Source organism: Triturus cristatus, chromosome 5_2 (assembly GCF_964204655.1).
Source record: "Triturus cristatus chromosome 5_2, aTriCri1.1, whole genome shotgun sequence".
NCBI lineage: Eukaryota > Metazoa > Chordata > Amphibia > Caudata > Salamandridae > Triturus > Triturus cristatus.
The window spans coordinates 567,432,282-567,447,281 of NC_140588.1; the positions used below are offsets into that span (position 1 = coordinate 567,432,282).

Below are 15,000 nucleotides of genomic sequence, written 5' to 3' on the forward strand. Positions count from 1 at the left end.
GGACATCACCCCGGCGCAGAGGGTCGTGAGTACTATACCCCCTCCCACACCGATACCCAAAAAAGCTTCGGTCACGCCTTCGCGTCTAGGCAAGACCAAGGGCACTGCTTCTAACACCCCACCTTCGGGCCCGGTAAAGAAGTCTATTAAGCCTTCCGGCAGCTCGGGCTCGGTGCCGAAGAAAAAATCTGCCTCCACCTCCGCACCGAGCTCAGCACCAAAGCCCTCTGTGTCGAAACCCGCCCTCTCGGTGCCGACCTAACATCATAAGGCCCTCGGCGCCGACACTCCCGTGCCGAAGCCTCTCTCGACACCGAACAAAAAATCGGAGGTCCCAAAAAAGCACGGTACAGACAAGCCTAAAAAACCGTTGGCCCCGAAAACCTCGGCGCCGACCGAACAACCAGTGTCACAAGAACTATTCACACCGGATCCTCTGCAAAAGACTCTTACCAAGGATCCAAAAACTGGACATTTGACACTGTCTTAAAAAAAGAGACATTTGGACAAACCAGCTCCACCTCCACCTCCAAAGAGGAAGGACACTGCTACCTCCCCTTTCAGAGTGCCTTCCCCACCCCCTCCACCCTCCCCACTTCCACCTTCTCCACCCCTGCCTCATCGCTCTCCGACCCTGTCTCCAGACCATGATGATCAAGGGGACCCTTACTACGATCCAGCAGATGTGCCACAAGACCGCACCCCTACTGGATCCCCAGACCCATGAGATGACTATAACAATCCGCACATCCCAGATATCCCAGATATCCCACAGGATGACCTTTATCCATCCAGTCCATCCCCACCAGAAGACTCGTTAGGTTTTCACCACCTACTACAGAGGGCGGCACATTACCACGGGGTAGAGCTACATACTGACCCTGTGGAGGAAGATTTTCTCCTAGACACCTTCGATACTGCACATAGATCTACTGCTATACTACCTATGCTAAAAGGAGTAATCAAACATGCACCAGAGGTTTTTAAAGACCCAGTCAGGGCTAGGGTCCTAAACCCACGTATTGAGAAAAAATATAAAGCCGCCCCCACAGATCCTGCATACATTAAAGGCCCTGCACCACTGGATTCCTTAGTGGTATCTAAAGCTAGGAAGAGATCAAATTCTCAAGCGTCAGGCGAAGCACCACCACCTGACAAAGAGTCCAAGCTCCTAGACGCGTCAGGGAAGCGCTCTGCGTCACAAGCTGCCAATATATGGCGTATCGCCAACACTCAAGCGTCATTGGCCAGATACGACAGAGCGCATTATGATGAGCTAGAAACCATCAAGCACCATCTCCCTGAAAAATACAGAAATAGGGCTAATGAATTGATCCAAGAGGGAAAAACTATAACTAATACCTCTATGCGCTGTGCCCTAGATGCGGCAGATACAGCCTCCAGGGCCATAAACACCAGTGTCCTCCTCCGTCGCCACGCCTGGCTTAGAGTTTCAGGCTTTAAACCTGAGGTGCAAGCCTCCATATTGAACCACCCATTTGACCAACATCATTTATTTGGTCCAAAAGTTGATGAAGCCCTTGAGAAGATGAAGAAAGACACTGATGCGGCGAAATCCATGGGAGCCCTACAGTCACACATTCCTAGGCGCTCCTTTCGCCGCTCTTCCTTTCGGGGCACAGGTAGCGGCTACTCCTCAGATAGCGCATCCACGTCCTACAAATCCCCTCCTCAGTCCACCTTCACAAGGGGTTATCAAAGAGGCGGCTACAGAGGCAATAATAATAAAGGCAGAGGCAAAACAAATACCGCCCGCTCTGCCTCACCGCCTACCCAATGACTTTCCCCCGCTCCCTCCAGACCATCCCACTCCGGTCGTGGGCAGAATACAAAATTTCCTTCACGTCTGGGAGACCATCACCTCAGACAGATGGGTGACCCAAATTATTCATTCAGGGTACTGCCTAGAATTAACATCTACCCCCCCCACCCCCCCCCCCCCAAACATTCCACCCAGGCAACGCCCAATGTCTCAAGTACATTCCACGTTACTAAAACAGGAGGTAATCTCCCTCCTGCAAAAACAAGCCATAGAGCAAGTCCCCATCAATCAGCAAAATTTAGGGGTCTACTCCCTGTACTTTCTGATTCCAAAAAGAGACGAGACTCTACGACCTATTCTAGATCTCAGACCTCTAAACACTTACATACATTCAGACCATTTTCACATGGTAACCCTTCAACAGGTTCTTCCACTCCTCTCCCAGAACGACTTTCTCACCACACTGGACTTGAAAGACGCATACTTTCACATCCCAGTACACCATGCTCACAGAAAGTACCTCAGATTTGTAGTGGACGGGCAACACTACCAGTTCAAGGTGCTCCCGTTCGGGGTCACAACAGCACCAAGGGTATTCACCAAGTGCCTAGCAGTAGTGGCGGCACACCTCAGAAGACTGCACATTCACGTCTTCCCATATTTGGACGACTGGCTAATAAAAGCCACGTCCTACGACCAATGTGTGCACCACACCGCCGCTACAATCCAACTACTTCACCAGCTAGGTTTCACGGTGAACCACCAAAAGTCCCACCTGGTACCGTCACACACAAAACAATACCTCGGTGCCACCATAGACACCTCAAAAGCCATAGCCTATCCCAATCCTGCCAGGATTGCAAACATACAGGCTCTGCGTCAAAAATTCATACTTCAACACTCTCTCCCAGCAAGAGTGTTTATGCAACTGATAGGGATGATGGCCTCTTGCATTTTCATAGTGCCTCATGGAAGACTCCAGATGCGTCCTCTCCAAGAGTGCTTAGCGCGCCAGTGGAACCAGGCCCAGGGGCAACTGACAGATCTGGTGTTGGTGGACGGTCGCACCCATCGCTCTCTGCAGTGGTGGAACACCACAAACCTTTCCAAAGGCCGACAGTTCATGGACCCGGTTCCACAAATAATCTTAACAGACGCATCGCTCTCCGGCTGGGGAGCTCATCTGGTACATCTCACAGTGCAGGGCACATGGACGCCGCAACAGAAGTTACTCCACATCAACCATTTGGAGTTACTGGCAATCTTTCTAGCCCTAAAATCCTTCCAGACGCAGATTTCAGGCAAGGCAGTCCTCATTCGCACAGACAACATGACTGCCATGTACTACATTCAAAAACAGGGGGGCACACACTCTCCACAGCTCTCTCAATTAGCACAGAGCATATGGAGATGGGCAATTCCGCAAAAAAAAATTCTCCTGGCCCAACACGTCCCAGGAGTCCAAAACACTGTGGTAGACCTGCTCAGCAGACAAACGCAACAGATCCACGAATGGGAACTTCACCCACAGGTTCTTCACCCGTTCTTTCAGAAGTGGAGGCATCCTCAGATAGATCTCTTTGCCACCCACGAAAACAAAAAATGCCCAAGCTTCGCCGCCAGATATCCACACCCATTGTCGAAAGGCAATGCGATATGGATGAACTGGTCAGACAAATTTGCATACGCTTTTCCACCTCTCCCACTAATTCCATTAGTGGTGCGAAAGCTGCAACAGCATTCCCTCACGCTCATCCTGGTAGCTCCAACATGGGCCAGACAACCGTGGTACACCACACTACTGGAACTCTCGGTAGTACCACACCAAAAGTTACACCTCTCACCATGCCTCCTAACCCAGAACCATGGAGAGATCAGGCACCCGGACCCAGCGCAGCTCAACCTTGCGATCTGGCTCCTGAGGTCCTAGAATTCGGATACCTTAACCTTCCCCCTGATTGCATGAATATTATCAGAAAAGCTAGACGCCCTACTACTAGGGCATGCTATGCTGCAAAGTGGAAAAGATTTGTTGTTTACTGCCATAACAACACAATCAACCCTCTAAATGTGTCCATACAGCACATCATATGTTACTTGCTCCATCTACAAAGGTGTAACCTAGCATATACATCCATTCGGTTACACCTCGCAGCAATTGCTGCTTACTTACAGAACAGGCAGCACCTATCGCTTTTCAGGGTGCCTGCCATCAAAGCGTTTATGGAAGGCCTCAAAAGAGTAATTCCACCCAGAGTACCACCCTCACCTGTCTGGAACTTGAATATAGTTCTCACAAGGCTAATGGGACCGCCTTTTGAACCATTACATAAATGTGAGCTGCAATTTCTCACATGGAAAACAGCTTTCCTAGTGGCAATCACTTCCCTTAGAAGGGTTAGTGAAATACAAGCACTCACTATACAGGAACCTTTTCTCCAAATGCATCAGAACAAGGTTGTACTCCGCACCAACCCAAAATTCCTACCCAAAGTCATTTCTCCCTTCCATCTCAACCAGTCGGTAGAATTACCAATCTTTTTCTCACAACCTCAAACCGTTGCGGAAAGGGCTTTACACACACTGGATGTTAAAAGGGCCTTACTTTACTACATCCAAAGAACAGAACCTTTCAGAGAAACCAAACAGCTATTTGTCTCTTTCTCTCCACCACATAAAAGGCAACCCTATTTCTAAATCGGGGATAGCTAGGTGGATTGTAAAATGCATACAGATTTGCTACCACAAGGCAAGACGAACGCTATCTGTTCCCCCTAAAGTCCACTCTACAAGGAAGATAGGGGCTTCTATGGCTTGTCTAGGGAACATACCATTAGATGACATCTGCAAAGCAGCGACATGGTCAACACCGCACACTTTCACAAAACATTACTGTGTAGATGTGCAAACCCAGCAACAAGCTAGTGTGGGCCAGGCTGTACTAAAAACACTGTTCCAAACAACTGCAACGGATGCCGGTGGTCGCCGCTAGGGTTGGGTACTGCTATGTAGTCTATGCACAGTGTATAATCTGCAGCTCATATGCCTCGAACTGAATATGCTACTTACCAGTATGCATCTGTTCTTGGCATGTAGAGCTGCAGATCTGTACACGCCCACCCGCCTCCCCGGCTACCTGTATCCGTTTGTCTATCTTATTTAGATACAACACACATGGGTTTCTTTACTGTTATTACTACGCTCCATCTTTCCCTGCTGGCGAAAAACAATCTGAGGATGGAGCCGAAGCCCATGCGCAATACGAACCAAAGGAGGAGTCACTGACCTCGTGACTGCCAAAGACTTTCCAAGAGGAAAAACAAACTGCAAACATCCGGGCCCAACACCAGATGGCGATCTATGCACAGTGTATAGATCTGCAGCTCTACATGCCAAGAACAGATGCATACTGGTAAGTAGCATATTCCTTATTCTCTGACATACCCTCCCGGCATCACCACCAAACACCCTCTCTACCCTATCTCTAACATCTGGTTTACCCTCTGGTTTCCCCCTTACCACTTACTACTGTTTTACGATTCTCCCCTCTGGTTTCCCCTCTCAATCTCCGCCTATTTCTCACTTCTCTTTGTCCCACCCCCCCTCCACTCTCTTCCTCCCAATTCCCCTTTGACGACCTATTGTGTCCCCTCCCCCAACTTTCCTGTCCTCACACCCCCAGATCCTGCTCTCTCAAGACATGGTCCCAATTCCTGGAACATCGTATACTCATCCAATCTGTCAAAAAATGCCAAGAAAAACTTTTAAGTATAAATTACTGACTCGTCACCCCAAAACTCTGTCGATACCTACCAAAGCCTCACCTCTCCTATAAAAACTAACCTTTTTTTCCATTCCGAACGCCCCTTCAAATGGAAAAGCATCTTCCTGGGCCATCTCACAGTCACCAAATCCAGCAAAATCCTATATGGCTTCAAATTATCTACTTCCCCATCCCCAGCTTTTAGCGGAGAAATTGACATCTCCATTTTCAAAACCGGTAACATTCTCATTCAAGCATCCGAACACCACCTCAACATCTTCGACCACCTCTACAGTTCCCTGACAGACTATCTATCCAAAACTGCCCCAAACAACCTTCCTCTCAACTGTCTGACACCCTCTTGACTCGCCCCCCCCCCCCCCCCCCAGCTCGAAGCCCCCACCCCCAAGGCTCCCCAACTGCGCACACCTCCAACCAAAATCACACCTTATCCAACGACCGACATCAAACCCTCCTCACTACCAACAACCTCTCCACACCTCCTGGATCCCTCCATTCTGAACGGCCCCCCTCGCCACCCCCTGCGCCTATAGCATCCACCCCAGACTACACTATCCCCACACAAGCAGATGAATTACACATTCCCCCCCCCCCCATAATGCTGTTACCTTCCCCCTCCACCCCTCTCCCCTTCACATCTTATCCTCCTGCTTCTCGGCCTATCTGCATGATTGACCCTGCCACCGCCACGTCCATCTTCCCTAGCTCCCCTTTGACTCTTTCTCCCCCCTCCCCCGCTGCCTCTCCCGCCCTCCCTCCACTCATCAGGATTTCATCTCCGGACAACTTTGAACCCCCTTGCTCCCCCCACCCCCTTCGCCACCCAAGCTAACACGCAATCTTATCGCACGCACACCTTCTAACATTGAACTTAATCTCTCAACCTGAGACTCAGAGAAGATTTCAATGCTCTTTACTCCAAGACCATCCTCAATCCTCCCTCCGCCTGCCCTTGCCTCACTTACTCCTCCCAAACTTACCACTGGAAAACGACTCCTCTCCGCAAAAGATCTTTTAGGCCGTGCCGTGCTAGGAATGGCTTCTCCTCTTCTGTCATTACAGACTTATGCAACTCTTACCTTCCCAAACCCCTTATCCCTGATCATACCCTCCCTTATTCCAGCATCCCAGTGATTTTGGGAGCGAGCAGAATCCCCTCCTCTCCCATCTCACCCAGACCCCCAGCACAACTTCCCACCATACACTCGTGCCCGAAAACCAAAGCTAACCCTAATTCCTCTCCTGCATGCTCATTAACTGCCGCTCGGCTGTCCAACACGCAGCTGAAATATCTGAAACCATCCTCAGTGAAACTCAACATCGCCTTCCTTACAGAAACCTGGCTTAATGACCACTCGATGGCCATCCTTCACCTACTCAGCCCCTCCCGGCTACTCCATCATCAGGAAAGACAGACCAGACCGAATCGCAGGTGGATTAGCTATTATTTATAAAAAATTAACTCCAACTCACCTGTGTTAAAAACACTGACTACTTAACCTTTGAATATCTTGGTGCCGTACTCACCATACAGGGTTCTCTCCCAATTCACCTACATAACATCTACCACCCTCCGGGATATCCACTACCCTTCGCTGAGGAACTATCCGACCTTCTTTCTCAATCCTCACTCTCCAACTCGAAAAACCTCTTCCTAGGAGACTTTAACATCCACTGGAACAATGTTGTTGACCCTGCAGTCACTCAGCTCATCAATCTTCAAGAGATCAATGGCCCACTCACACCAAAGGTGCCACTCTCGATGCCATCATTTCCAATAATGACCTGGCCTCCCTCTCCAGCATCCTCCCCATTGACTGGAGATCCTGTTCAAGATCGATCCCGCTCCCCTCCTCCCCTATTAAAAATAACAAACCCATGAAATGGACCAGAAGTCTTAATCAAATCCCTCCTGGCGAACTCAAGTCTAAGCTACAAGCTCAACTTCTTCTCACCCCTCTCTCCCAAGACGCCAATGAGCTCACCGAGCTTTTCAACATGACCGCCAAGGAGGTCGTAGACCTCCTCGCCCCTCCCAAACTAAAAAAACAAAGAACCATTCAATCCAAAACTTGGTTTAACTCCGACCTCAACAACGAAAGACGCTCACTTAGACTGACTGAAAGAACATGGAGGCAACACCCCTCCCCCGCCCACCTTGCCCATCTCCGGGCTGCTAGATCTACCTATGCCCCCCTTAAACTTACTGCCAACTTCTTCTCGGATTAAATCGCCGAAATTGATCAGGAATTCCATCTAACTCAGGTTCCTCCTAATTCCCCTTTTGTCGCTGACATTACATTAAACAATCCTCCCGTCAGACACTGTCTCCCTACTCTTCCACTCTCTCTCACGCTACTACCCCTCCAGAACCCAGCCTTCCCCTACTTCAACTGAAAAACAATGCATCCTGGGCTAACTTCCACCCAGTGACTGAACTCGAAGTCTTTATCATCATTGACAAACTTAAGCCGTCCTCACACACCAAAGACCCTATCCCCTCTAGTCTTAACTACATTATTGCCCCTTATTGGACCACAATCATCAACACCTCCTCCACAGGATGTGTCCCGCACTCACTTCAACTTGGTTCAATCACACCGATCCCTAAAAATACCACCTCAAACTCTAATGACCTGAACAATCTCAGCCCTATCTCAAACCTACCACTTCTTTCCAAAGTCCTTGAAAAATGTGCTTTGCTTTAATTCCTTCAACCTTTTAGACTCCCTGCAATCCGGCTTCAGAAAAGGCTGCAGAACGGAAACCACCATGCTAAACGTAGTCAATGACATCCACTCTGCCCTTGACATCAGTGAATCCTGCCTACTCATTCTCCTTGACCTCTCGGCTGCCTTTGATCCAGTCAACCACAATTTCCTACTCAACTCGCTCAAGGCCTGCTGTGGCCTTAACGGTCAGGTCCTTAAATGGCTCACCTCATTTCTCCAACACAAAACAACAAATGAAAATGAACGACTGTCTATCTAACCCCTCACCTGTTTCACTAGGTGTCCCTCAAGGCTCTATTCTCTCCCCCTCTCTCTTTAACCTCTTCATGGAACCCCTTACCCTCATTCTGAAACAGGCTGGAATCGATTATCACCTCTATTCTGATGACACCCAACTTTACTGTAGGATTAAATCCCACTCTGATGTATTTCATCTTAACCATACCTTGAACAAGATCCTATACTGGTTCCACTCCAACCATCTCAAACTCCACCCTAAGAAATCTGAAATTATCCTCTTCTCCCCTAAAAATAACACTCCCCATCCAAACCTGGATCTCTGACCTTAATGCACTCAACTGCTCGCTCTCTTGGTCCAATTCAGTGAAATCACTTGGTATTACTATTGGCAAAAATCTTACCCTTGACGAACACACAAAAAACTCCATTAAGGGGCCTCTTTTCTCTCTCCGTCATCTGAAGAAAATCAAACCCTTAATTCCACCTGAAGACTTCAAATGGGTTGTCCAATCCCTGGTTCTTTCTAAAATTGACTATGGTAACTCTATCCTCACAGGAACCCCCAAAGTCCACCTAGCCCCACTCGGATGTGTGCTCCACCTAGCATCCAGGCTTATCACGGACTACAAATGTATTGACCACATCTCTCCAGCCCTGAAGGCTCTCAACTGGCTTGAAGGCAGATCCTCCTACAAGACAGCATGCATCACGCATAAAGCTCTACCCCAGAATACCCAGCTGTACCTCACAAATAAACTCAAAAAAGCAGGCGGCTCCAGACCGATGAAGAACACGAATACTTTCCTCCTCCTCGCCCCCTTATGCCAAAAGAAAAACACTCGGACTCGCTCCTTCTCTGGAAATGCGCTGATCATCTGGAATGCCCTCCCCAAGAAATTGGGTTGCAACCCCTCCTACATCGGCTTTAAAAAAGAAAGAATTTAAACTGCATCTCCTTAGCAAATACTGGGGTTCTTAATCTGGCATCTGACCCCACACTCCGCCTCCACCGTCCTTATGCTCTTCTACCCCACTACTTTCTCTCACTTCTGCCCCTCTCTTCTCTCCTTGTACACTCCCCCTCCCACTTCCCTTGCCTCCTTCCTCCAAAAATCCCTTCTGGTTGACCATCACACCCCCCTTGCCCCCAACTTGGTCTCCCCCTGCCTCCCCTCATCTAATTACCTCATCCACAGCTCTGCCCAGAAACTCTTTCCTCCCTCTGCCACTCTATATGTAAATATATCTGTTTTTCTTGCTGTTGTATAATAGACCTCAGTGAGTGCCTTTTTCATGTATATTGCCCTCGGATAATTTTCAGTTTGATTTTACTTACTGTTATGCTCTGCTATTGTACAAATCCTTTCTCTGTCCTGTAATTTTGTTTGTGCACATGTAAAGCGCTCTGATAGCCTCAGGTCTAGCCAGCACTATATAAAACCTTTCAAATAAATAAAAGGTCCTCTCTTATCTTCACCCATTCATCCGTTCTTCCAGCCAACTGTCCATGTATTCAGTCACCAATATAGCCAGCTATGCACTTGCCAATCCATGAATTCATTCTCTCTTCCAGCACCCTAATTACTCATCAGTTCATCCACTCGTTCACTCTATATTGGCCCTCTACCCACTCACCAACCAGCACCAACATACATACTACCAAGCAAAGAAACACTTTATTTAATAATCTAAAAATCCCGAACTATGTCTTTGCCACTGGAGTTCAATAAAACAAATTTGTACTATTTTTTTTGTGAATAAAAAAATAAATGTCTTGCTTTTCAAGAAGTGATATTTGTGATGTAGCAAACTTTACCTTCTACTTGTCCATTTGTAGCACTAATGTGTATTTTTATTTCTGCAAAAGTTTTAATTATTTACAGGGAAACTTTGGTGCAGAAATCCACTGATAGCATTGAAGAAACATGATGTGCAGTAGCATTTAATTATTAAACTGATGGTATTAGACAGTTGAGACGTAGTCTGTAGGAGCGGAATGCACTCCTTGCTGCAACATTTTAGCTCCTGTGTACAGAAGTAGCCTATTGTTTTCTAAACTGTTGCTTTGGAAAAGGTAATTTACAGATCTCATCACTTAATAGTCTTTGTTGGTTAAAACAAAAAATAGTATCATTTGAAGTCATTGGTTCATATGTAGAGGTCCAGGAAGTGAATATTGCAGAGACATTTTGGAAGACCATACCTGAGTTTGAGGAGCTTTGAAGTAATTTACATCGAATGTAGAATAGTGTTTTAAATCAAATATTTGCAGGTCACTATAACAACCTTCTATTAAAGGAATTAAATCTGTAGACATTACTGTCTCTCGTAATAAACGTATGTCATATTAGTAATATTTAACATGTTTTCTTAAGGCAGGAGATGCTGCATGTTTTTATGATATAAAGCTGGGCCGAAGACGAGTGGAGCACCATGACCATGCTGTTGTCAGTGGAAGACTGGCCGGTGAAAACATGACTGGGGCAACAAAACCATACTGGCATCAGTCTATGTTTTGGTACGTTATTTTATCTAAAGCATTTTATTGCTCCATTCTGGCTAAAGCAGTCATGTACTCGACACTGGGATGCTCATAGTTAATAGAATCGTCTTGGAATGCCTGACAGTGCTGGGATCGCCAGGTTAAGCAAGTGGACCTGCTCCGTAGAACCGTGAGAGGTTCCAGAAGGTCAAGAAAACCGAGGAAGAGGACCCAGCAAAGTCTTCTGAGCATTCAGCCATGCTATCAAAAGCAGATTATATCAGATACCTGGCTTCTCTAAATACTTGTTAAGGCTTGACCTTTTCAGCTACGGCAAAAGCCTGAAGCAACAGCGATCCATTAAGTAATTATTTGATTAATTTCCTGTTTCCAACAAAGGTAGCCAAACCTCCACGCCTCCTTATACCTTGGTAAGCTTCATTATTCTTTGTGTGAGGAGAACATTTTCTTATATTGATTAGTATCACTTGGGACTCTTGTGTTTTCCATACCTTATGCATACCTTGTTTCCCTCCGCCTGGTAGAAGAAAGCAGAAAATCCCAGAGCAAAAGGCTTTTAAGTGTATCACCCATTCGGACATTTTCCAGGTTGTCCACTCCTGCTTATATGTATTTACTTTTGTGGTAGAATAGAGTGGAGGTATGTGTACAACCTTGAACTTTAACCTTTTCAGTTTACTTCTGAACAAGTTCTTTGGGATGGTTATCTTGGTTCAGCTATTGACCGCTTTGAAGAAATGAAAGGAGTCTGTGAAGTAAATATGAAAGGTAGTACATCAGGCAGGGATATATCGCCAATGCTACAAAACTAAATAAATAGGAAAAATATACGGCAGTCGCACAACTTTTTTTTCTATTTATTGACTTTTGTGACAATGGCGGCACGCTGCGCGTTAGCTTTAAACATCGAAAGCTAAAGCGCGACATGCCGTCATTACCACAAAAGTCAATATTTAGAAAAATGGAGGAGGGTGGACGCCACATATTTTTCTCCATTTATTTACTTTTATAGCAGTGGTGGCACTCCACACTTTACTTTTAAACATATTAAGCTAAAGCACGGTGTGTCGCGATTGCTACAATAGTAAATAAATAAATAAAAAAACAAAAGCAGACAGATGCCACATTTCTTTTTCATTTGCAAAGTAAATAGCTCTGCACGTAACTAATGTGAGACCTGTTGCATTGAAAATGCTTGTTTTACCATTGGTTCCAGGATCTCTAATATTATTGTAATCAACTGCATTGCATTTCAGTTATCAAGTTACGCCCATAGAACACTTGAGTCTGCAGTGGTAGCCATTGAGGGTTTCTACAAGATATGGTAGCGGATTTGGAATGCAAATACTGCATGACACTCGCATCTCTCCCTAACCTCGAAGTTTAGGCAGAGTTGTGTCTTTGAAAATAGAATAGATAGCACATTTAAACTAATTATGCAGACAAAAAAACTGAAGGTGCAAGCACTCTCTAGGATCGAGATTGGGGATGTGAGATCTGAATTTGTCTTGGTTTGTTTTTTCTCTCCAGTTCAACCTGGGCCTCATGCTGGTGCCCTCCCTTTTCCCTAGTTGGTCCCTTTTGTATTGTGATAGCTTGTGAACAGTCCTTCTAAATAAACAGGTCAACTCAACTTTCTACTTCACTTTTATGGGGTTAAATTTTGGTCCTCAAGTTGATCTGGTTACCCATGCCTCTGTACTGTTGCTTGCTTGAATCAATGACACTGGGTGAAATTACTGTCGGGCAAAACAGAGGTCCCATTGCTGGAGCGAATGCTTCGTTTTCAGCCCGCCATTTCTACCAACTTGATTTGGCACCTGCCATTCTTTACTTGTTGAAAATTTGGGTTTTTGTTAGCATTATCTTTACTACTTCAGGTCACATGTCTATTCACACTGCCATGGAGATTTTCTGTTACTGCTGCCGCCCTCAATCGCTCTCCTTCATTACAAAAGAAGTCTGTATTTGAGTCTATTTGCCTATTTAGACTGCCCCTTTCTGCTTGTGAATAGTTCATGCTGATGAGACCTTGTGTCACTAATCTTGTGCTCCTTGCATTAGCTCCATGCTTACCTACTGATCCAGTCTAAATACCTTTCTACTATGTACATTACACATACTAAAACCTTGGTCTTCAGTCTTTCTTAGAAGAGTTTGTAGCTTTTCTCTCCTTCTGTCCTTTATTCTTGCATTCTGCTGTGAACAATCTTTTGGTTGTCAATTATTTATGGAATGATGGTCAGGATATGGTGGAGTGGACTCTGGCAGAAGAGGTGCAACTAACAATTTTTAGAACTGATGAGAGTGCTGAAGAGGATTTGAAACACTGGTCCAAAATGCTGCAGGATTTTCTAGATGATCAGGACAGTGGGGGTGAACCAGATATGTTTGACTGAAACCGTAAACTCCAACTGTTAATTGAGCTATAGCGACTGACCCATTGCCTGCTGCACTACACACTGTTGGGGAAGGGGACATTTGGGGGCACGGAAAAGCAGACCACTACTAGATTAAGCATAAGCAGCAGTACGGGGAGGACACTGGATGAATGGGGGAAGCCAGACTGGGAATGGTTTTGCATAGCCTCTGTAAATGATATGCAAGCACAGTTATGTAAGGTTTCTCAGTGCTGAACATAATTCATTTGTTAGGTAAAGGAGTGTATTGATGTCTGGATGGCTGAAAAGCTAAATAAAGATATTAACAAAAACGAGTTCTGGAATGATATCTTCCAATAACAGAACTTTATCAAAAGTAACACCTTCTGCCTCAAATAATTTACTGATCATTTCACATTTACTAAAAAAGTTGATATCCTGGTCATTCTCCAGTATACCTGCGACTTTTTCTGGTAAAATAGGAGGTTCAGAAGTGTTCAACCGTCAACAGTGTTATGAATTTCTACACAGAACCACTTCTAAAATAAGTGCATCATGAATAAAAAAGATCCTCTGAAATTACTTTTGCAACTATACAGTTCTTTTTTTAAGTTGTATACAGCAACCCTAGTACATTTAGTGGCCTCGAATAACCTATTTCCTCCTAACTGTCCCCCACAGTTTAGCAGACTTCTTAAGACAGATTTTAGCTCGGGAGATTACTAAATTTTTGTTACTTCCAATCTCATTCTTCTCTTTCCTCTGCTATGAATGCGTCACTCTAAGAATACACCTGGTCCCCACTTTTTAGTAATTTATAATTGAGTTAATGGGCCCCTTTCCTTTCCAGCATAAATGTAGACACAGTCCTAGAATGTCTTCCCCCTCTGCTTAGTTGGTAGCCCGCTAATTATAATTTCACATTATCTGCTTTTATTTCCCAGTTTCTATTCTTCCTCCCAAGCCACGTCACATACTCGGACCTGTTCTATGGTGTCTAGCTTTGTATGGTAACAGGTTCGATGCAGTATGTTAACTTAATTTGAAGTGTCTGGTTAGGGCGTTTATTTTATTAAGCAGATGAACAATTAATCTCCCAATATGCTGAGGAGAATAATAGATTAGTGGTCTTGTAGGTGGAACTGGAAGAGGAGAAGTGTGATTAGAAAATGTAAACTTGCATATTTATCCTCCTTCTAATGGCAAAAGAATGGATGTCCCGGTGACGGCCAAAAATTCAAGATGATGAAACGATCAAGAAAAAATAAATTGGAATTCACAAGCATTGGATCATTGTTTACCATGCATACAGTGTATTATTGCTAGCCAAGCCATAATAAAGCTGGCGCTTTGATAACTACTTACATGATCCATGTGGCTGCTTCCAATGAGGCTCAATAGTGGAGGTTTCTCAGAAGACACCCAAATCTCCCTTCAGCCCACAGCTCCCAACAGGCTACATTTCGCACCCTGTTCTTTCTTCCTTATTATATGTTCCCAGATATGCTTTTGCAATGGGCTGTCATCATAAGCTTCCTGTTTATTTTTTGGCCACATGGCACATTTGATGACTTCTG

General features: G+C 45.5%; 1 protein-coding gene across 2 annotated transcripts in view; it reads left to right on the forward strand.

The window, feature by feature from the left end:
- Positions 1-15,000, forward strand: part of AIFM1 (apoptosis inducing factor mitochondria associated 1) — a 218,338-nt gene that overhangs the window by 184,391 nt on the left and 18,947 nt on the right. For both annotated transcript variants that reach the window (XM_085607644.1, XM_085607643.1), the window contains exon 15: positions 10,915-11,057. In XM_085607644.1, coding sequence (XP_085463770.1) covers positions 10,915-11,057 — 143 coding nt within the window. The remainder of the gene's footprint in view (positions 1-10,914; positions 11,058-15,000) is intronic.